Source organism: Barbus barbus (genome assembly GCF_936440315.1).
Source record: "Barbus barbus genome assembly, chromosome: 23".
NCBI lineage: Eukaryota > Metazoa > Chordata > Actinopteri > Cypriniformes > Cyprinidae > Barbus > Barbus barbus.
This window is the reverse complement of record NC_136751.1, coordinates 23,999,281-24,023,791: the sequence shown is the minus strand read 5'-3', so window position 1 is coordinate 24,023,791 and position 24,511 is coordinate 23,999,281. Positions and strand designations below refer to the sequence as shown.

The 24,511-nt window shown below is 39.5% G+C and overlaps 2 protein-coding genes across 2 annotated transcripts in view; one reads left to right on the top strand and one right to left on the bottom strand.

The window, feature by feature from the left end:
- Positions 1-9,662, bottom strand: part of LOC306842715 (homeodomain-interacting protein kinase 2-like) — a 98,029-nt gene extending 88,367 nt beyond the window's left edge. The window contains exon 1 of the mRNA XM_079373735.1: positions 9,306-9,662. Within this exon, the coding sequence (XP_079229861.1) occupies positions 9,306-9,324 (19 nt within the window). The 5' untranslated portion in view covers positions 9,325-9,662. The remainder of the gene's footprint in view (positions 1-9,305) is intronic.
- A 1,106-nt stretch (positions 9,663-10,768) lies between these two features.
- Positions 10,769-24,511, top strand: part of LOC306842718 (thromboxane-A synthase-like) — a 64,458-nt gene continuing 50,715 nt past the window's right edge. Inside the window, exons 1-2 of the mRNA XM_079373741.1 lie at positions 10,769-10,830; positions 13,069-13,199. Coding sequence (XP_079229867.1) covers positions 13,099-13,199 — 101 coding nt within the window. The 5' untranslated portion in view covers positions 10,769-10,830; positions 13,069-13,098. The remainder of the gene's footprint in view (positions 10,831-13,068; positions 13,200-24,511) is intronic.

The window sequence follows — 24,511 nt, the reverse complement described above, 5'->3', positions numbered from 1 at the left end:
ATGAGAAAGTTATATAGTCTTTAAGCAGTGTTGGGAGTAAGGCGTTACAAAAGTAATGCATTACAGTAACGTATTACTTTTTGCTGTAATGCAGTAGTGTAAGGCATTACTAATAAATTTTCAGTAATATTTTACTCTGTACATGTTCAGTAATGCTTGCATTACAACACACTTTTAGCCCCCAATTATTATTATTATTATTTTAAATTTAATTTAAAGTCAGGCTCCTACTTTTTTATGTCCCTAGGGCCGGGCTTCGGGCCAATATTCACGTCATAGTTCAGACGCGGGCCGGGCCTCGGGCCTGTTTTAGGCTTCTCCTTATCTTTATATTTTAGACATCCATCAATTATTGATGAACAAAAATTGGCGCGCTGGTGGAAACTACATGAGTCCGTGCTGCCGCGACTGTCAAGAGCGACTCGACGGTGTTTAGTGTCCCGCAGCAGCAGCGAGCCGTCAGCACAGCTGAAGAGTTCTGCTTCAAATGCACGCAATAAAGCAAAAGCCCCAGCAAAAGTAATTACCATGAATGTGTCCGTTGTATTGTATTATGTTGTATTGATGCCGAATTGCCGTTAATTTAAAAGTGAAAATAAAATACGCACGGTGCTTTTACAAGCTATTTAAGCAAAGGAAAGTGAGAAAACTCAAGCGAACTAAAAACAAACAACTGCTTGACGCCGAATTGCCACTAATTTAAAAGTGAAAATAAAACACACACAGAGCTTACAAGCTATTTAAAACCGAAGGAAAGCGAGGAAAAGAGAGAAGACTCAAACGACGTCCACCCCCCATCCACAGAGGTGATACCGGTAAGGTGTTGACACACGTCGATTAACCAGTGGGAAAATTTCCTCACTGTCACAACCCTACTTGATGCCTTTTTTTCCTCCTTTCGGAATCCTTGCTGAACATGCGTTGGAAATAGCAATGGCATTGTCCTCCTCTGCCACCGAGAAAAACTTCCAGACCGGCGAAGACATGTTCGCAAATGATGACGTAATGAGCACAACACATGCTGAGAGTCACTGCAGTTTAAAGCTGCAATCACTTGCACTCGGAAAGAAGATGAATCTCAGATAAACCAGACTGATTGATTGATTTACCAGCAAGCATACTTTATCGGATCTAGTTATCGGATTTAATTTATTTATCGGAGCAATAAAAATTACGTCATTTTCTCTCATATCGGTCGATAATTTATCGGTCCGATAAATATCGTGCATCCCTAAATTTAACAATATACAACAAAGAAACAAGTAATACAAATGTGAATTCTGTGTAGAAGTAGAAAGACTGAAGTAGTATCTATCCAGCCATCCACCCATCCATCCTACATTATTAAAATAAAGTACTTAATTAGTAAATAGAAAAAATGAAAAAAGTTATGTATTTTAAACAAAAGTATATATTTAAGTATTTAAAAAGTAACTTTAAATAGTGATTAAAATAAATAAAGTAAACCGTTTGTATACAGGTACATTTAGACGTCATTATTATTTACAGTAAAAATATTCCTTCAAAAATATTAAACATTTTTATTTATATTAAAATATTTTTAAAATCTTTATTTAAAAAAATGTAATAGATAAGAAAGTCCTAGTAATAAGAGGAAAGATATACATCAAGCTGATCAGCTGATAAATATCAAATATTAACAGGTACTGATAAATTCAGAAATGTATCAAATTAAATATAAAAAACTAATTAAAATAAAACATTCAACAAATCACTGTCAGTGATTGATTTTCCATGCATAAGATTGGCCAATGATCTACACAAACCCTAATAAATGAATAAAAGTAAATGCAACCAATGAAACATGTATATCTTTATACTATTGTGTTCAGTTATGCTGGGTTCTAACTATGAGATGTTTGTGGACAAAGCTAATCCGTCTGTCTCATCAAGTTTAGACTGTACATTACCCCGATAAAGCAGGCTGGGCCTCGCCATGCCAACTGGCACAACTTATGGGGGTTTCTCAACAACAACAGGATTATATAGGGCATAGACAATGTGCTTTCAGCAGGCTGGCATGGCATGGGCAGAACAGGGAGGGGGAGAGCATGCTGAAAGACCAATGAATGCATTGTATGCCAATTTAACCCCCGGTTTCATCCATGTATGCACATGCACAGTAACCCACATTACAGAAATCAGCACACGAGACCACATTTTATCTCCAAGTACACTAGAAAAAAAAATTTCTCCAAAGATGTAAATAAAACAAAGATTATTGGATTACAAAAGAATTTCATTTCAGTTTTTCTGGTAATTTTGGCCCAGAGAGGATTTTCTCTTTCCAAAAAATGCAAGTTAACTATATCACAAAACCTACTGAAATTTGCTAACGCAGGGTACAGTATAACAAATTCCCCCCAAAATTGATAATAATGGTGTTCCCGGTCAAAAAATACAGCTTGTTTTCAAACAATTAGCACAGGTTTTGTATTTGCACCTCAGCTTCTGAGTGAAATCATCCACAAATAATGTTGTTTTTCACTCCAAAACTGAGGTGCATAAGCTCAGATCAATGAGGCCTACAATCAATCAGTTCCAAAAGAAATACAAAACCAATGCTAACTGAAAGAAAACAAGTTGACAAAAAGATTGAATCCAAGATTTGGAGATAATATAGCATTTTTAGAGACTTACAAGCTAATATTTGACTGGGAACACCAAATTAAGTTAAGTTTTTTTTTTAGCATAGCACAATGGTTAATTTAGTGTGCTCCTTGCCATTTGTTTATGAAATTTCCTAGCAATTCCTGAGAGAAAATTCTCTACTCCAAATGTTTCAGCTCAAGTTGAACCAAAGCTACCCATGTCATCAACTACAATTCATAACTGATGCCCTGAGATATAGGCATAAGCAGGATTGCATTGCATAAAAGCAGCTGAATTCCATCAGTCAGTGGCTGGTGATATGAACCCTGGTGCCGGTAACCATAGGTGTGAAGGTGAAATGAATGGTGCCCTTCATGAAGGAGTAATTGCCATGTGATTACAGCCCGCAAATCCAGCGGCTGTGAAAAAAAAGCCCCCCTTTCATTTCCCTTTGTTGGTGGAAGAATGCAGCCGGGAGAGACCCCAGCGTGAACTGATCCTCTCATATCTGATCAAAGGAAACATGCCAGTTGGGCCCCCACCCTTTAAGAAAAAAAGAAAAAAAAAAAAAAAAAAAAAGCACATCCACCAGACCTGGCAGAATGAGTCAAAACAGGCCCATTTGTGATGTTTTGAAACAAAAATGACTATTTCCCTTTGAATTTTCATTGCTGCTTATTTACCTCACTAAGTGACCGTATGTTGACACAGCCTGGCAACTAAATGCAAACCTTTTTTTTTACCATGTAAACACGCTATGTATCCCAGAATGCATTAGTGATGTGGGATAAGCGTGGGTGTAGAAAGGTATGACACTCAGCATTGTCTGAAAATGCCCTTGGTGCTGCATCATATCTGACGCCCGCACCACGAAACAAACAGAGAGGCTTGCAGCTGGATCCTTCTGTGTTTCCGCATGGCTGCGAATCAATGCTGAACTCACCTACCCCGGCGTATGGTTCATGTGGCGAAAGCTCTCGGACCAACGTCGCTGGCATGGCTCTCCGTGAAACCTTATAGCAGACTAATTGTTGTCAGTCATGCCAAAACTTTCACAAACAGAGAACCGCAACATTAGTCATTTAAACCGTGAGTTACATAACAAATTATTACGTAAGACAACATAAGCACAGCAAACAGGCTAATTATGAAATAATAAAATCCCATTATGCAGCCTGCAGGTCATGAGCTGTGATTCCCGAGAGGGGATGTACAGAGCAGAACTTGAAGAGGAAGACAGTCAGTGCAATGTGATGGGAGGGACACCCCTCCTAAAAATAAAAATAAACATAGCTATATATTATGTATAAAAATCCATTTGGACTATTTGAGAAAAATATTAATCATGACATTATAACGACATCTTGTTTCTAAAGCAAAATAAATATTCTTTTATATAGACTCTAAAACCACAGTAATTATTAAAACACAAAAATAAGTAATAATATGTAATTAGGATAAATCTAATTAGGCTAGTCTTTTTTCGACCATTATTAAAGTACAGGTGGATTTATAATTTGATGGATTCTAATTTACTTCTTTGTACTTATACTTTATACTTAAGTATAAAAAATGTTCCAGAGCAGTGTCATAAAGCCCTCGGGATCATACTAATAGTAATATTTGGTGAGAAAAAAGAAAAAAAACTCTTTCAAAACACTTTGGAATTAATATTTTTCCCACAATGCTTTATGAAGATTTTTTTTTATATATCTACTGTTAAAAACTAGGGCCTTCAAAAGAATAAAAGGATTTTTAACAAGTCTATAGAAAGCACAGTTTGGTATTGTTAACTAAAAACAAAACAAAATAAATGTAGTAGTTTTAGTTAGTTTTTTTTTTTTTTGTAAAGTAAAAAAATATGGCCTTGGCATCTAACTGGAATAAAATAAGTTGAAAGTACTAAATTACTGAAACTAATAGAAATGACAAAACACCTTTAAAATGACTTGAACTTAAACTAAAAGCAAAATGAAAACTGAAAATATATAAAAAAAGTCCAAATATTATTCAAAATATTAATAAGTACTACTACTAATGAAATATTAATAGTATGTAAATAATACTAAGGCAACACTGTTATGACAAACAATGCTTATGATATTCATATTATGGTTTAATATTCAGTAATTCATATAAAAAATTCCCATATTAAATATATTAACACTTTTACAGCCCCCCAATTTTTTTCTTCAATCCTCTGCTCCAACTGTAGCAAACATGCATTTTTTTTATGTTTGCACAGACAACAAAACATACAATACCGACATACTGATAGCATCTGAAATGTAAACACTTTTACAAATGAACAACTTCAGTGACATACAGAGGTTTACGAATCCTCTGAGGTTTACAATATTGAATTAATAAGGATTCAAAGTTTGCTTTTATTGCATTTATAATAAAAGAGATGAACGAAATATTTATAGCCATCACATTTAACACTGTTTACTTAATTTGACAGTTTCATTCTGAGACTTCTAGAGGTCACTGTGACAAGCACCCACATAAATCAGTTAATGAGAAAAACATGTTATACCAAAACATCCAATGTGTTTATATTTCATACTTGTTGAGCTTTGAAGACAACTACATAATTTTTTTTTAAATCGTAGATGCAGTCAATGCATTGATATTGCACATTTCAGTTTCAATCCAAACATGCAAAAATTGGTGCATTTCACATGCAAAATAAACACCTATAAAATGAATGAGCTCACCGTGGTCAGTAACAAAGCCCCGTTTTCCCCTGCACTTTTGGTTTCTGTCAGTAGGACAGACCCCATTAACTAACCAACCCCCATATCCCACAATTCTACTCCCTTGGGCACCAGAGCACACCTGTGAGCCATTTCCCCACTGAGGTTCTGAGAGCTCAAATGTCCCTCAGGCTTCAAAGGAGCACGATATGTGGACAGCATAATCACATTCAGTAAGCCTGCGGTTCATTCATTGACCCACGGTGAGGCGAAAAGTCCTGTAAGGACTTCTGGGAGGATAATGCGCTGGAAAAGACTATTTCCAGAGTGACCAATGACCTGGACAGCCATTGTTGTGGTTTTCAAACGTGGATGGCTATGAGAACCAGGCATTTGTCCGTCTGCCAAAGAGACACCAGTGTCACAATGCTTCAGTGTCCTCGCAAGGAAGCACTTCCTCTTGATTGAGGGGGGCAACAATGTAAACTCACTCAGGGGCGATGACCTCCAAACTTATGGATTTTCCTGCAATTCTCAACTGGCAATGACCCTGGACCTTAGGCATGGGTTAAGATCAGTTAGGGACAATCAATCAACTCTAACACCAAAACAGAAAGACATGTTGGAACAGTTGCTTTATGAAATTTATGACACAGATGCTCATCAAGTGGAGATGGTGACGTGAACTCAAACTCAGGGGAACCAAGGTTTTCAAAGGTCTGAAAAGCAAAAACAGTTGGCAGAGATCATCTACAGGTCAGAGACCAACTAATCATATGGTTTAGACCGTTATACTGGTTCTTAAAAGATTTGTTTCAGAAGGCTTGGAATATAATGGAGAAGTCATATGGACCAATTAGATTTTTTATTTTTTTTGGTCCCCCCTTTTTCTTGGTTTCTTTGGATACTCTAGACTACTCAAAAGCTTGGAGATAAGATTTTTTTAGATGTTTCTGAAAGATGCTTCTTAGGCTGTATTTATTTGATCAAAAATTCATAAAAAAAAAAATAAAAAAAAAAGTAATATTGTGAAAAATTATCACATTTTGAAATAACCATTTTTCATTTGAATAGATTTAAAATTGTAATTTATTCCTGTGATGGCAAAGCTGAATTTCCAGAATCATTACTCTTCATTAGTCTTCAGTGTCACAAGATCCTTCAGAACTCATTCTAATCTGCTGATCAGGAAGCATTTCTTATTATTAATATCAATGTTAAAAACAGTTGTGCTTCTTAATGTTTTTGTGGAAAGCATGATACATCTTTTTTTCAGGATTGTCTAATGAATAAAGTTACAAAATAAAATGTATTTGAAATGTTGTCTTTGCTGTTTTTATTCATTTTATGCTTCCTTGTCAAATAAAACTTTTGAACAGTATGGTATATTTATGTTTTATGTAAATTCTGTGAAACACTCAACCTTCAATGTTCCAGGGAGGAAAAGAAAGTCATACAGTCTTAACAGCATAAGAGTGAATAAATAATAATGTAATTTTCATTTTTAATAACTATTCCTTTAAAGATTAAGCATACTGCAAACAATATTGATAATCACCACACATGATCCCTGAATATAAAGAGAAAAAAAACAATAATCGGAAAGACCCAGGCCTGACTCAAGATGTCTTTCCATCTCCAGCATTCCAAAGCTAAACATTTTCTTCCTTCTGCTGTAGAGACAGGTTGTCCTGGTCCTCACATCAGGCATTTATCAACATGTCAGTGTGGGTTACGAGGCCAGGAGCCAAGACTCCTCTGGCCCCAGATTACTCTTCCGTATGGGATTGAGCCAGAGCGTTGGGCCTGCACCACAGCGCTTCACAAAGACACATCAGTGCAGGGGAAAAGGCAACAACAAAGAGCTCTCACTATGGACTGGCATTACAAATGTCTCCACGGACAGTCTGTACCTAAACTGGAGCAGTAACAGATATTTATTAACCGAAAGGTCTTTTACTCCTGCTTTTGAAAAGAGCTCAACACAGCACGCATGTGCCTTAGCGACACAATACACGCATCTGACAGCCATGAGATGAGCAGAGGAGTCTGTAAATAAATGCTAAACAAGCATGACCAGACATTTCATCTAGTTTTAATGTGTGTTCACATACAGATTGGCGTTACATTGGACTGGCTGCTCAAACCACAAAAAGCAACAAATAAACCAATTATTAGGCATTCCTAAGGTAATGACACAACACCACCATATTAAAAGTCTCAGCTTTTGGAACGCAATGAAAACAACTCTACAAGTGAAACAAAGAGAGATAAACAGCACAAGACACACATTTCTGCATTAACCGGCCATCTGAAGTGTAAAAACTACATAATCGCATTCATAAATATCACACAAGACATATGGACTCTAAAGGAAATATATGATGCTGCCCCACATTTCCATTCTGAGCACACATCTATAATAAGCAAGAGCAGAGAAAGAGAAACCAGAACAATGTCATTTCCTAGCCTACTTCCAAATGACAAATCTCTCTTTACAACTTATGATCATCACTGTTCGACTAAACAATTAGGCTGAAGTCCCACAGATTGTTTCTTAAATAAGATCACTTGGTTTTGTATGGGATTACAGTGAACGTCCGGAGCAAACCTCAAAAGTTACACAAAGGCTAAACCAAGTCAGATGTCCTATAAGGTTACCTTAAGGGTCTTCAAATGTAACAGTTCTATGTAGCATCCATCTACCTTTAAGATCCTCTAATCAACTAAGAAAGTTGTAAGAAACTGTGAGTAAAGGTTTGCATGTTTCCCACTTGCTGTTGCTTGATTAAAAGTAATGATTATTCATTTTGTGCAAATAATCTTGAAGACAAAAAAAAGGTGGGGGTTGCTATCGCCAGCAGAGGGAGCATGGGTAATTAATCAGAAATATTGGAAAAATGGAATATGATTCAATATCACTCTGAAATCAAACTCAACCACAACCAAGGCTGTGTCTGAAAATCTAGTGAGCTACCTACATTTTAAAGCACTGAAGGCACATATAGTACCCTCAAAAAGCTGCATATGCACCTATGATGCCCACCTATGTTTGAGACACAGCCATGAAGAGATCGTTCATCCACAAATGTAAAATCTGTCATCATTTACAAACCCTCACGTGATTCCAAACCTGTGCGGCTGGAAAGATGTCAATCACCATTCACTTTCATTTTCATACAGCGAAAGTGACAAAGGCTGTCAGTCACTAACATTCAGTCCAAATTCTCCGCAGAAAAAACAGAGGTTTAGGTGAGTAAATGATGACAGAATTCATTTTGGAGTGAACTAACCCTGGAAGTGACCTCGGCATGCTCTCTGGAGAACAAAAACAGCTTTTTAGGCTGTTAATGAATCGGTTTTACCCCTCACCTCAAACAAAAAATTCTAAGACCTCTGCTATGGATTCACTATATTCTCCCTAAAGCATTCCTGCTTAGTGGATTAGTGTCTTTAACACTGCAGTGTACTAGTTCACACCAAACCATTACAACATATATTGTGCAGCATCAACTGAATAACAAGTCACTTAATACTGAAACGAGAAATCTTGCCTTATACTGCCTGTTTGCTTCATATCCACTTTCTGTTTCATATATTACCTCCCTAAATAGATCCATAATCTATTATACATGATATAAGCAAGCAGAATACACAGAGATCTATTAAAAATCGGTGGTATTTTGTAATACTAGCCAATAAGAATAAACATTTTTAAGTGAATAGACAGCATTACACAATGAAACACAGGGAGGTTTGTGGTTTCAAACACATTTTAGTCTAAATCCACAATAAACCTGGACGAATTCAACAACTAACTGATAGCACACCAAGCCAAGATTTCATAAATAATAATAATAATTGAACAAATGCATTCTTTCTGACACAAGTAACAGATTGGTAATGCACCTCAGGACCCGACGGTCTCTCAGAGTGAATAATGTTAGTCAATTATTACATTAATTTGACCCTCGTAAGGGCTGTAGATCTTACCTTCGTATACAGGGGCCATCGGTGCAAGGATTTCTGTTATTCATGGCAAAAAATGAAGCGACAGCACTGTTCACAACTCAATAAAAATCTGCCATCTTGAGCCGCGGACAGAATCGCTGCTGTCTCCTGCATTACTAACCCAGTTCATCAGGGAGAGAAAAGGGATAAAAGAATGAAAAATCACATCCAGAATTTCTATTTGATAATCGACCCGGGGTGCGTGATGAAAAAAGGATGTCTGCAACGTAACTCCACGGGTATCGATGGTGTTTTGGCTCTAATAAAAGAGCCAAATTGCAGGTCTTGGCTTCAGCTGGTGATCATGTCTGTGGAGTGACTGCCTGCAAAAGTTGCAATGAGAGAAACGAGCGAGCGAACGGAGCGACTTTGCGTTGTAATCGAACGACGATTGAGTTGAACAGGGACTCTAAATCAAACGACGATCTACTCGATCCTGAAAACACCTAGTTCTGTCAAAATACTATTATCACTTCCACATGGTCTACTGAGGTGTTATATGTTAATGAAATATTACCATAGCATATGCATCCAAGTAATTTTAAAGATTACCATTATAGTAAATGTCAAAAAGACTAATTTTAGTGTTTCCACTATAAACAATAATAAATTAATTATAAAGATGTTTTTAACTGAACAATATTAAAAGTTTTATTATAGTTTTATTTTTTTTATTGTAGCCTAATTATTTTAAAGTGTAGGATTTTATTATTGCATTGATTTATTTATTTATGTCACATGTTAGATGAGTCTGTCTGCTTTAAACTGTGTGGCTGCTCAGAGATTGAGACAGAATCTCTTACACATACACTTGCTTGCAACTACTCTCCATATTTCTGGAGCTGGATATATATTTGAATACACTGGACATTTAATAAAATAATTACAATAGATGAGTGAAAGATTCATCAACTGTTCATATTTTGATGAGACTATAAAATTGTTAATTTTCTTGGGAGATTTAATCTGCATAAAGTAACCGTGTTTATAGATTTAGGAATTTATTATGCTCTTAATATAGTATTAGATGAAGTTGTGTATGCATTATAGCATATACATATTATAGCATATCATAGAAGTTTTCTTATTGAAACACGATAAAAAAAACACTGTAAAAAACAAAACAAAATCTCTGCTATCCAGTACCAAACATATTAAAACAGTAATCTTCAAAATATATATTTTTTTCAGGTGTTTTATAAAAACAACAACAACAACAATATAGCTCTATAGCAAACAAATAAACTGTCACAAAATATTAAATAGTAGGCTATTACTTCGAATTATTTCATAGCTTTTTAATTTATATATATAAAGTTAAAGGTGTAGCTAATTAAATGTGGGGATTATGAGTGTGATAAAGAACTGTAGGCTACAATGCTTGTGTATGGTGCCCTAGCTAGCTATCAGTGCAAACTACAAGTACCACAAGCCATTGCGTGGGAATAAAAACTACATTTCCCAGAACGCCTCAGTGTCTTCGCAAGCGGTTGTTGTCAAACACGGGGTGAGCGCATTGTTATATCATTTACTAATAATGTTGGTATCATCTAAACCTTCGATAACATTGTAACATCCCAGATTTAGCAGAATGCATGATGATCGCTGCTCGCTCTTTTTTATTACGTAAACCTATTCTATTACAAAACAGTAGGGGAAAGGTGACCTGACACAGAGACTCTGTCAGAGAGCATGGAAAGCATTGAACTTATTCTTCGTATGTGTAAATTATAAACAGTCTCAACTTGAATTTCGGGGTAACGGAAATTAAAGCACTGCCAAATAAAATTTTTGTAGAATGACTAAAAAAAAAAAAATGTGTCTGTTCATTTGTTTACATTTTTATTGATTGATTGATTTGTTTGGTTGATTACGTGACACATTTTTCACTCAACTAATGTTATTAATATATTCTTTGTGGTGGTTATTTTTTATAGTTCTTATCTTTACTGCATGATCATGTAAGCATGTGATATTTGTATTAGAATCACTGAGAATCAGCATTATCTGTTTAAAATCTTATCTGGCATTATTGCGAAATTGTATATGATTGGCCCTTTTGCACACAGCTCGATGTCCTTACATGCTCTCAGACTAACAGTTATTGATAATAGAATGTCAGCTGACTTTTAGCCTACATAAAACACTTTGTGTGTAGCTTCACAAACATGACTGCTAAAGACAAGAACTTCAACAGAATGTATAAGCATTAACTAAAACAGAATGTAAGCATTCTTTACCTTTAGCTGGTGTGCGCTGGCAGGTAGACCGCTCTTGTGGGAGATGCTGTCTTTTTTTAACCTACATTTCCTTGGAGATTTACTGTACCTCCACACTGACATGGAAGAGCAATGCTGAGACATGGGTTGTATCTCAAGGCCTCTTGTTCCTCTTGTTCACAATCAAGAGCCTGTTTTGGGATTTCGAGAAATGTCAGAGGAGTCATGAAACCACATGTGACTAGTGTAAACAGTAGAGCATCAAACATGTTTAAACAGAAGCAGTGAATAGTGCAAATAAAAGGTTGGAGGAATCTGGAAATCAGCATTACCTAATTGTTGTATTCTGTTTATAATAATTTAAAAGGATTCATCTTTCTACTGTCTGTATGATTAGGTATACAGTATGTGTTGTGTTTTTTGTTCCTTGTGTAAAACAGGGCTGTAAAAAACATAGCTCTTATAGTTTTTACAACTCTTTATTTATTTATTTTTACCATTGCAACTTGTGAGCTGGTTAACTATTTACACTTTGTATTTAACTTAACTGAAAATGTGGGTTAGGTGAATGGGTCAAGTGTCACAGGGTAGTGTTTCCGTCCTCATGAAGGATTTCATTCTGTTTAACTAGAATTTATTTATGAAGAAAATGTGAGTGATGCTTGCAAATGCACATCTCTGGTGTTGTTGGTTGCAAAGGCATCTCTATGATTTTCTGGGTGGTTGTTATGTTTTTGCACTTCAAGTAAAGGCAAAGTCAAAGATATTGCTTGGGTCACTGTTTCAATATAAGTCTATGGAATTTCTTTCAATAGTTCGATGTACTGTTATGACAATACTGTTTGTTGTTTTACACTGTAATTTTTTTCTAATTTTTAACTGTAGGAAAAGTAACTTGTCACACTGAATTTTTCATATCTGTTTAGTTTTTTAATGCTTATCTGGCTAGCAGAAGAGACTAGCTAGGTTTCAATTCCACTGGTGCATTATTACAATAAACTTGTATATGATGTTCCATGCAGTTAGCAACATAATTCTTGTAAATCCCATTTTAAGTGTTTCTTTTTATGTTAGTGACTTTGTGTTAATCATCAAGCGCCAAAATGAATGGGTGCATGTAAAATTATCCTGTTTTGGGTAATACTTTACCAAAAGGTTCCATTCGTTAACGCTAGTGAATGTATTAACTAACAATGAGTGATTAACTAACAGAATTTATTAATCTGTTTTAACATTAGTTACAAAAATACAACTGTAGCTCCTTTTGATAATAAGATACAGCTTCTGGTTACCTTTTTTTTTAAATTTTATATAAGACTGTTAATAAATAGCTTTTATTGATGTTATATTTTATTTTACTTGTCTTGTTTTATTAAGATTTGAAAAGATCTGATTTTAGATATAAGATGCTGATGTTTATCTGGCAGATTTTAAGCTGGTATATTGTGATGTTACAGTGTGTAGGTAACAAATACTTTGAACTCTTAAGTGCAGTTAATTTGTCAGCGTCTCGCCTCTGTGTGCAGAAAGCAGCAGTAAGAGTGACGGGTCTCATCATGCAGCCGTTCGTCGCCATTCTGAAATGGTTTGGAGTCGAGGCGAGTGGATGGTCTGTGTCTGTGTGCCTTTTTCTGCTGTTCCTCAGCCTCCTTTACTGGTGAGTAAAACAATTTCATCATGAGGTTTCCAATCGCAAAACACATACACTGTTATTACAGATTGCAATGGCAGATTTCTCAAGACTGATGTTTCTAATGCGTTCTGGGAAGTTAGTACCACTGTGAGATCCAAATAGTTCAGGCTTGTTTTCCTCAGGAGAAGGACGGCGCGATCAGATCAAATTCCAATCACATGTGTCTCCGTACTTATCTTTTAAATGTCTCCCCGTTTGAATGCAGACTGCGTTCAGATTCCAGTCCCTTTTTACAGTCACATATAGGCAAGACTGAAGGTAATTCATAGTTTCCTTGGCCGCAAGCCTTAGGAATATAACTATAGCAATAGTAAAGGCAGGAGTAAATCCTTAAGAGCTGATAATCAAAAATAAACGGAATTAAATAAAAGTTCACCCAAAAATGATGTAGATGAGTTTGTTTCTTCGTCAAAACAGATTTGGGGAAATTCAGCATCACCAGTGGATCCTCTGCAGTGAATGGGTGCCGTCAGAATGATAGTCCAAACAGCACAATAATCCACAACATGACTCCAGTCCATCAATTAACATCTTGTGAAGCAAAACGCTGTGTGTTTATAATAAACAAATCCATCATTAAGACCTTTTTATCTTCAAATGAGTCCTCTATCCATAATATTGCTTTCTCTTGTGAAAAAGTCGTCTTGTCTGAATCAGGAGAGAAATATGCACAGATCAAGCACTGTTTACAAGCAATAATGGTTTAAAACAGTTCTAAACAAATATGTCAATTTATTTTTATGTGACAGGACAAGAGGGGATGGACTTTTCCCTATAGGAAGTGTATTTAGGCTATAGATTATTGATTTCAGCCTGAAGCGATGATTTGAAATTAAAATGGCTTAATGATAGATTCATTTCTTTTCGCTTCACAAGACGTTAATTGATGGACTGGAGTCATGTTGTGAATTATTGTGATGTTTTTATCAGCTGTTTGGACTCTCATTTTGACGGCACCCATTCACTGCAGAGGATCCATGGGTAAACAAGTGACGTAATGCTACATTTTCTCCAAATCTGTTCTGATGAAGTCATCTACATGTTAGGCGGCCTGAGGGTGAGTAATTATCTGCAATTATATATTTATTTATTTTTTGAAGGAGGTAACTATTCCTTTAAATTGCAAAAGAAAAAAAAAATGGAATAGTCGTATTTAAATCATGTGGGGAAATTGTAATTTGAACAAGCAACAAGAATTATTTTTTTACTCAGATGCCTGGAGGTTTAGTTACAGTTTCCATATGGTAAATCTGGCAAAACGGAGCTGTTTTCTATTTGTCTTTGAGAATTGATTACTACATCAGTGTCCTCTGAATTTATAACATAGGTTTGCCTTTGTAAAAGTCTAAAGGTGATTTTTAAAATTTACACAATATGCATAGTGACAGAGTATCTCAGTTGTATTGGTTCCCAACTAAATTTGTCCTTCTATTGTAGGACATTGACAAATGTATGGAACTTTATCAAGAAAAAAAACTGTTTCTGTAGCATTCAGCAGAGTTTTATAGAGAGTGACATGATTCAGACGAGACAGCAGTGGGCTCAAAAACAACACACTGACTTTAAACAAAAGTGCTCAGCATTTAAATAAAGGATTAGTTAAACACTGCTCTTATAATGCAGTGACTCAGTCTGGTGAGAAGCTGATTAGAGTTGCAGGTCTCTGTTAAGGTTATATTTAGTTTTCCCTATCAGAACTTTATTACAGTGTTGGAATCAGTGAATTTAATTACAGCCATTTTTACAGGGCTTAGTCACACCCTTCCTTCTGAACCATTCATATTGTCACCTTTAACAGAGAAGGAGCACTGAAAAAAGACGTTCTTATGTTGTCCATAGCAACAAGAGTGCTCTGGACAACAGCTTGCAGGTTAATTAAGGTTTAAGAAGAACTTAAGCCAGTCTAAAAAGATAAGTGTCTTTCCTTCCGGTTAAATGCTAAGGTATTCTTATTCTATAACATCCATTGTTTTGCTTACATAATGTTATATCCCACTGAAGCATCACTGCTTTGTTTAGTGGTGCCATGACCCGTGGCATCATATATTGCATTACTATTCAAACCCTTTTTAAACTGCAAAAAAAATCTGCAGCTGTAATTAGTTTCATTTAAGGTAAAATACAAAAACAAGGTTATCTAAAAAATTGAATTATAGGTTCTATAAAATTCTAATTATTGCAGAATATATATCAGTGGAATATTAAAAAGAAATTGCACCTTTCAAGAATACGCAAATTATATACTTTTTAATATTTATATAGCATTGGAGGCATGCATTGCTTTTTGACATTGACAATCAATTTGCAATATTAAAATATATTTTTTTATTTGATTAAATATTTATATTTTATTACATATTTTATTTTATATCTCTAACTACACACACACTGTTACATGTCAGTCCTTGTCTTGTGTTTCCCCTCCTCTCGTGTCCCTATTTGGCCATCCTCGTTCCTTTCCTCATTAGTTTAATTAGTCCCTAGCCCTGTGTTTGATTAGTCCACACCTGTTCCTTGTTTTCCTAGTGTTTATAAGCCCTGTGTTTCCTAGCCCCTGTGTCCGGTCATCACGTCAGATGTGTTCGTCTCTCCCCATGATCCCTGTTTGTCTGCTGGTTGATAATAAATGTGCTTATTGGAACTCCTACGTCTCCTCGCTCCTTGTATCCCGAGAGGGAACGTGACAGATGACCGGACCTACAAAGTAAGCGGCGCTCCTTTTCCCCCGTTTTGTTTTCCGTTTTTGAAAGTTTTTTTTGTTTGCTCCTTTTTTCCCGCTCCCTCCATGGCGATGGAGTTCGCCGCCCGCCTCCGCGCCCTGATACTCCGCGATCTCCCCTTCGTGGAGTACACGGAGGAGTTCTGCGAGCTGGCCGGGAAGGCGGAGCTGCACGACGCGGTCATCCTCCAGCTCTTCCGGCTCGGGGCCTGTCACCACCGCCCCATGAACCTCCCAGACACCACGGGATTGACCTGGAGGCTGGGGATATACCGGTGTCTGGGAGACTTCCGGGCCCGAGTCGAAGCTAGCCCGCCGTCGTCAGCGGCTCCCCCGAGCCCGCCGCCGCTAGCGCTTCCAGAGCGCCCCCGCGAACTCGCGCTTCCAGAGCGCCCCCCGCGAACTCGCGCTTCCAGAGCGCCCCCGCGAACTCGCGCTTCCAGAGCGCCCCCCGCGAACTCGCGCTTCCAGAGCGCCCCCGCGAACTCGCGCTTCCAGAGCGCCCCCGCGAACTCGCGCTTCCCGAGCGCCCTCCCGCGCCGGCTCCACGCACGTGCCCTCCCGCGCCGGCCCCACGCACGTGCCCTCCAGTGCCGGCCCCACGCACGTGCCCTCCAGTGCCGGCCCCACGCACGTGCCCTCCAGTGCCGGCCCCACGCACGTGCCCTCCAGTGCCGGCCCCACGCACGTGCCCTCCAGTGCCGGCCCCACGCACGTGCCCTCCAGTGCCGGCTCCACGCACGTGCCCTCCAGTGCCGGCTCCACGCACGTGCCCTCCAGTGCCGGCTCCACGCACGTGCCCTCCTGAGTTCCCGCTGGTTCCGTCCGGCCCTCCTGAGTTCCCGCTGGTTCCGTCCAGCCCTCCTGAGTTCCCGCTGGTTCCGTCCAGCCCTCCTGAGTTCCCGCTGGTTCCGTCCAGCCCTCCTGAGTTCCCGCTGGTTCCGTCCAGCCCTCCTGAGTTCCCGCTGGTTCCGTCCAGCCCTCCTGAGTTCCCGCTGGTCCCGTCCAGCCCACCTGAGTTCCCGCTGGTCCCGTCCAGCCCACCTGAGTTCCCGCTGGTCCCGTCCAGCCCACCTGAGTTCCCGCTGGTCCCGTCCAGCCCACCTGAGTTCCCGCTGGTCCCGTCCAGCCCACCTGAGTTCCCGCTGGTCCCGTCCAGCCCACCTGAGTTCCCGCTGGTCCCGTCCAGCCCACCTGAGTTCCCGCTGGTCCCGTCCAGCCCACCTGAGTTCCCGCTGGTCCCGTCCAGCCCACCTGAGTTCCCGCTGGTCCCGTCCAGCCCACCTGAGTTCCCGCTGGTCCCGTCCAGCCCACCTGAGTTCCCGCTGGTCCCGTCCAGCCCAGCGCCTCCCGTGCGCCCTCTAATGTCCGCGCCGCAAGAGCGCCCTCAAGGGTCCGCGCCGCAAGAGCGCCCTCAAGGGTCCGCGCCGCAAGAGCGCCCTCCTGCGTCTCCGCTGGTCCCGTCCAGCGCTCCTTCGTCTCCGCTGGTTCTATCCAGCTTCGCGCCTCCCGTGCGCCCTCAAGTGTCTGCGCTGCAAGAGCGCCCTCAGGAGTCCGCGCTGCAAGAGCGCCCTCCTGCATCTACGCTGGTCCCGTCCAGCTCTCCTTCGTCTCCGCTGGTTCCGTCCAGCTCCGCGCCTCCCGTGCGCCCCCCAGTGCCCGCTCCTCCAGAGCGCCCCCCAGTGCCCGCTCCTCCAGAGCGCCCCCCAGTGCCCGCTCCTCCAGAGCGCCCCCCAGTGCCCGCTCCTCCAGAGCGCCCCCAAGTGCCCGCTCCTCCAGAGCGCCCCCAAGTGCCCGCTCCTCCAGAGCGCCCCCAAGTGCCCGCTCCTCCAGAGCGCCCTCTAGGGCCCGCTCCTCCAGAGCGCCCTCTAGGGCCCGCTCCTCCAGAGCGCCCTCAAGTGCCCGCTCCTCCAATGTGGCCCCCAGAGGGGAACTTTCCCAAAGAAATTTTGGGGGGGGGGCCATATAGTCCCAGTCTGTGTGGCCAGGCCAAAGGCCAAGGCCACAAAGGACCCCGATCCACCAAGGCCTCCCAAGGCTCCAGATCCGCCATGGCCTCCCGAATCTCCAGTCCTGCCATGGCCTCCCAAGGCTCCAGATCCGCCATGGCCTCCCGAATCTCCAGTCCTGCCATGGCCTCCCAAGGCTCCAGATCCGCCATGGCCTCCCGAATCTCCAGTCCTGCCATGGCCTCCCAAGGCTCCAGATCCGCCATGGCCTCCCGAATCTCCAGTCCTGCCATGGCCTCCCAAGGCTCCAGATCCGCCATGGCCTCCCGAGTCTCCTATCCTGCCATGGCCTCCCAAGGCCCCTGATCCGCCCTGGAGGCTTCCCTGGTCTCCTCCCTGTCCGGGCCCTGCTCCAGCCTCCAGAGCGCCCGCCCCCCCGCCCGTGATGTGTATGTTACGGTGCGGGACGCACCTTCCGGGAGGGGGGCGATATGTTACATGTCAGTCCTTGTCTTGTGTTTCCCCTCCTCTCGTGTCCCTATTTGGCCATCCTCGTTCCTTTCCTCATTAGTTTAATTAGTCCCTAGCCCTGTGTTTGATTAGTCCACACCTGTTCCTTGTTTTCCTAGTGTTTATAAGCCCTGTGTTTCCTAGCCCCTGTGTCCGGTCATCACGTCAGATGTGTTCGTCTCTCCCCATGATCCCTGTTTGTCTGCTGGTTGATAATAAATGTGCTTATTGGAACTCCTACGTCTCCTCGCTCCTTGTATCCCGAGAGGGAACGTGACACACACACACACACACACACATTAAAATAATGTAAATACTGTGTGTGTGTGTGTGTGTGTGTATTATTCCTTTTATTAATACATTATTAATATTAGTGTTTACTAAATAAATATTTTAAAATAATCAATTAAAAAGTAATTAATTATTGTTAATATTTTGGTTACAGCACTGCAAACCTTATAGAAAATGACTAGAAAATGAAATGGATCGTAATATTTAATTTGACCTCTTGATTTTGATGGTCAACATTTTCTGATGATTAAGCACCTTTTTTTCACTGTGTATTTGTTTACAAAGAAACATAATAGAAAATCCTAGCTGAAAGTGACAATATTTTCTAAGAAATTAAAATTATTCAAGAATATGCTAGACATATTAAAGATATTTAATAGAAAAGAAAGAATCTGATAGTGATCAACTGCTCTTTCCCTCCATGGGGTGCAAATGCTGTCCCTGTTATTTAACTTTTAGCTGTCTTACACACACACACACATTTTTGTTTCAGAACAAGTAAATTCCTGTCTGTTGGCAAAGGCACAACTGTCACTCACAGTGGACTTAAAGAGGTTAGTTATGTAAGGGCTCACTCATTCTGTCACAGTGCAAATGGAGATTTATATCAGGGGATGAAACCTTTCTGCACAGGGCTGCTATGACAAAGAGGCTAAAAAAATTAAATCATGATTTCGAGGAGGGTATGTCAATAAGCATTTTGGGTCGGTCCCAAGGCAGAAATAAGCCATATTAGAGGATTAGTCCCTGATTTGAGTCTTGACTGCACTGTTAAATATAAGCCTTGTTTCCTTGAGACGCTGCTTGTCAAACACACAAACTTAAAATACAAAAGTCGCAGTGTTACGGAACAAAATTTTCTAATCAGTAGAGGAGCCAAATCTTTCCTCTGAGGTCATCCATGTGTAAAGAAGAACACTATTTATTTGAGTCAAACTTGCAACTGATATGGTAAATTTGCTCCAATGCAGCAAAATATGGCTAAACGTGCTTGGCAAAGCATTATATATTTGCAAAGGAACCTCCTGAACTACTCCAGCACATTTCGTTTTCCTTTAGACAAAGAATTGATCTTCAGTGCGAAAGGTTAGAGCTTATATAAGAGGCCAGCTTGGACCAGTAGATTGAAGGGTTTTACAATGGCAGGGCCTTCAGAGTGTTTGCAATTGTCAGAATGTGAGGAAAGCATGATTAGCAGTGAAGCTGAACTTCTTCTGAACTCTGTCCCCTTCTGCCTCATTACGCATAAAGGCATGATGAGAGGGGACTGGAGATAGCCAAAGCGTCACCTACTGGCAAATGAAGCTGTTAGGTTCAGTCCTCTGCGATTCGCTGTTACTTGCTGGACTTTAACATTGCAAAAAAAGGTTATTTGGGTAACTTGACAACATGAGCAGCTGAACATCTGTTGTTGTGTAAATTGGAAGATAACCGTATCTAAATTTGGCCGGTTTATTCTAATGCCCAGTTTAGTGGCCTGTGTGGGAGTTTTGGCTCAAGGTCTGAATTTAAAGTCACACCAGAGGTGTTCAGCTGGGATCAGGACTTGGCTTTCTGCAGACCAGTCAAGTTCTTCCACACTGACTGAATCAATCATGTCTTTTTGAACCGTGCCTTATACACAGAGGCACTGTCATGTTAGAATAGAAAAGGGTCCTGTCCAAACTGATGCTATAAAATTAGAAGCACACAATTCCCTAGAATATCATTATATGCTTAAATATTAAGATTTGTACTCATAGAAATTACTAAAGTAGTCAAACATGTTCATTAGAAGGGGGTGACCCAATACTTTTGGCAATATAGTGTATGCATATATATGTGTATGTGTGTGTGTATGCATGCATATATATATGTTTTATTTAATTTAAATATGCTGATTGTTAAACATTTTCCTCTCTGGTTTAGAAAATTACAATGAATATGCAGCAAAATATGACTTTCAGTGACACTTTTTTTTTTTTTTTTTTTTTTTTTGAGGTCTCTGTCATAGAGTCCAACTCTTTAATTTCATTTAATAGTGGACATCCTGAAATATAATTATATATATATATATATATATACATATATATATATATATATATATATATATATATATATATATATGTATATATAATAATTAGGTGTAGTTTGACATTTGTTTCATTTCTCCTTTCCTATAAAGGACAACTTAAGTAAAAAGTGACTCTGCTTACCCCGCTCTTCCCTATGTAAAGGTTAATGCACTCATTCCTATTGTTCCTATCTTCTTCTGTTGTTCCTGTCTTCATTACATTCAAAATGTGTCTCCTTCCTCATAAAGACTGTAGATTCCCCCTTCTGTGAAACCTGAGAAGTTTGTTTTTTCATCTCTTATTGAAAACTTGCTAATGCCTCTCACTTAACACAATGTGAATATAGGGGCCTTGTGACCGTGACCGAATCTCTCCACTGGCAAGGCTGAGTGGAGAAGATGACATATTCTAATAGATCCTCTCATAAAATTTAAGAGACTGACTCGAGTGCGAACCCATCTGTCACCCTTTGGACTGCATAAACAACGGGCACCATTTCAGAAAGGTCACACACTTGCAGTAGATGTGTGACATCTGCTGTGATATCATATGGACTCTGCTTCACTTTATCGCTCTTCCATAAGAAGAGCTTTTTTGGATTCTTTGCAGGAGTCTATTAAAACTCTTAATCCTCATGCATGACGTTATTAAAGTATTTAAACACATGCAGACAGCCTGAGATGTTAGGTTGTGCTTCACATAGAATTAAAAATCACCCCATGCGATCTGTATTTAATTTGAGAGCCTAGCTATGGTATTGTGGCTACAGTTTGGGCTGGTAACAGAAAGGTTGCTGGTTTTATTCCCACAAGAATGAAGGGATCATCATTGTGCCCTTGAGGAAGACATTCAAACCCAGATGTTCCAAGGAGATTGTCCCTATAAAAACATCATGGTGCTGTTCAGTAGTGAAAGTTGTGTAAATGTTTTCCTCTGACCCTGGTGTGGCACTTTTCTGGAGATTCTGTTCTAGATTTATAGAACAAAAAGTTCTGGTTCTGCTTGCTGATTGGTCAATACAAGGTTCAATGTCAGGGACTATATCTTGTAGAAGAGGGATACTAAAAGGAATAGTTCACCCAAAAATCTAAATGTATTTACCCTCAGTCCATCCCAGATGTGGATGAGTTTGTTTCTTTATCAGAACAAATTTGGAGAAATTTAGCATTACATGACTTGTTCACCAATGGATCACCAATGAATGAGTCCAAGCAAACAATCCACATGTAATCCACATGACTCCAGTGCATCAATTTAAATCTTGTCATGTGAAAAGCTGCGTCCATCATTAAGACATTTTTCAGACCGTTGCTTCCAGGACAAGAGGGGATGGACTTTTTCAGTCGAGGAAGTTTTATTATAAATTATGGACTTGTAATTTGGCCAGGTGCATGGTTTAAGATTAAAATGCCTTAATGATGGATTTGTTTACTATAAACACGCTTATTTTTACTTCATAACATGTTAATTGATGGACTGGAGTAGTGTGGATTACTTGTGGATTATTCTGAATGTTTTTATGAGCTGTTTGGACTCTCATTCTGACGGCACCCATTCTCTGCAGAGGATCCATTTTCAGCAAATTAAAAGTTTTGGGTGAACTATTCCTTTATACCTATTGGAACTTAGTTAGGTTTCCACTACATAGTTGGCTCTTGGTAGTAGGACACAAAAGCAAATATACTGCGAAAGTCAATGAAGTCCAAATGTTTCATTATTTCTACAAATGATTGTTTTGAGTTCAATATGGCACTCAAAGCCGTGTTATATTGTGAATATATTCACAGCTGAAGGAGCTGTGTGTCATGCCTCACAACAGCCTTTTACTCATAATGTAGCACAGCCTCTTCTACTTTATTGCTTCAGTAGAGCGCATTTAAGAACATTTGCTGCTCCGTGTGTGTTTGCTTGGACTAAAATTCCTCATCCATAACTGCTAGTTTCTTTCTTTACCCTCACTGTAGCTAATTCCCACAGTGCTAGATTGTCTGTTCCCTCTGGGTCCTCAGTAGCCCAATCTAAATGACTATCTTTGCCCTCCAACATGAAAGTAGAGGCTGCGCGCCGACCATTCAATGCTGATTGCATCAAGCTGTGGACAGCTGACTTGGCAGCAAGGCACTTGCACACACTGTTTGACTTTCTTTGTCATTGGCCAGCCTGTGGAATAGTTATTGTTTAATTGAGAGCCGTTGGACAGCTCATCCATCACAGATGCTAATCATATCAAACTTTCGCACCTCCCCGAGAAGCTGCTACACTCCTCCGTTTCCACGGTGACGGGCACCTAATAAATCTAAATATGGTAATCTACTCTAATTTCACCCAGATCCACCCTTTGCTGTAAATGAGCTCGCCGTGCAAGACCGCCGCGAAGATAGGCCAGCTAATATGGAAATGGAGTACCCTAGCATACACCATTAAAGTCTATAACCAAATTGTCTTGACACCTCATGCTGCAGATGTGCAGAGAGAGAGTTATACGTAGATTAAAATCTCAAATTGCACAATTGTTATTCGATTATGAAGTGACGAAGTCAGCAGTCGCTTTCGCCAGGCTCTTGGTGTAGTTTGTGGCGTTGCTGCTTTGCTAAAGTGCCAGAAAGCGATTGACAAGCCCTCCTGCAGCTTGAATTAATTTACTGTCATTATGATATGATTTCGCATTAGATCATCTTTCTGTGATTCGTAAAAGAATACGTCTTATAGGCGTCTTATAGAGTTAATGAAGTACAAGTGGAGTCTTGAAGACAACCTTGACAAGAACCAGAAGCCAGTCTTGCCCTTGTCATTAGATCTAAATTATGTTTAAAGTGTCAAATGCTCTCATAAACTTCATTTTAAAATAGTAATTCATATAAAAAAATTTATTATGCATTGTCATATTTTTCAAGACCTGTATAACTTTCTTGTGCAGAACAAAAGAGGAGACGGTCACTGTTTTCCATGAATTTACAATGAATGGAGATTGAAGCTTTCAAGTGTCAAAAAGGATGCAAAGCACTATAAAGTATTATAAACATGGTCCATATGACTTGTGTGCTATATTTTTTGAAGTCATATGATAGTTTTGTGTGAAGAAAACCAACCAAAATTGTAGTAATTATTGTTCTCTATTGAGCTGTTATCCGCAGCGAGTTGAAAAGTTGTGAACTGGATCGAATCATGAAAGAATCATTCAGACGACAGATTTGCCCAACAGATTTTCTCTCACAATTCTGATATTTTTCTAACAATTTTGAGTTTACATCTCACAATTCTGACTTTTTTTCCCCAGCTGTGGTCCTTGGAGAGTATTTAGCCACTCAAACTCTCCTTCTTACCGTGCATTAGGACGATATATACACGCATCCTCTTCCAAGCAGTTTCGTAACATTTTATGTTGATTGGAAATTCTTAATTATTGCCCTGATGGTGGAAATGGGACTTTTCACTGCTCTAGCTCTTTAATTAAAGCCACTTCACTAATTTGTGAAGCTCAATTATATTTTGCTGCACATCAGAAATATATTCTTTGGTTTTTCTCATTGTGATGGATGCTTAAGAGAATTTGGGCTTTGTTTTCCCTCCTATTTATATTTCTGTGAAACAGGAAGCCATGGCTGGATAATTTCATGTCCATAATCACCCTGGAGTACTTAAAATTGTGAATATGAATGGGAATATACTTTAGTGATATTTTACTCATAAGAATTTCTGGGGGTACCAATAATTGTGTCCAACGTGTATTTGAGAAAAACATTTATTTCATAA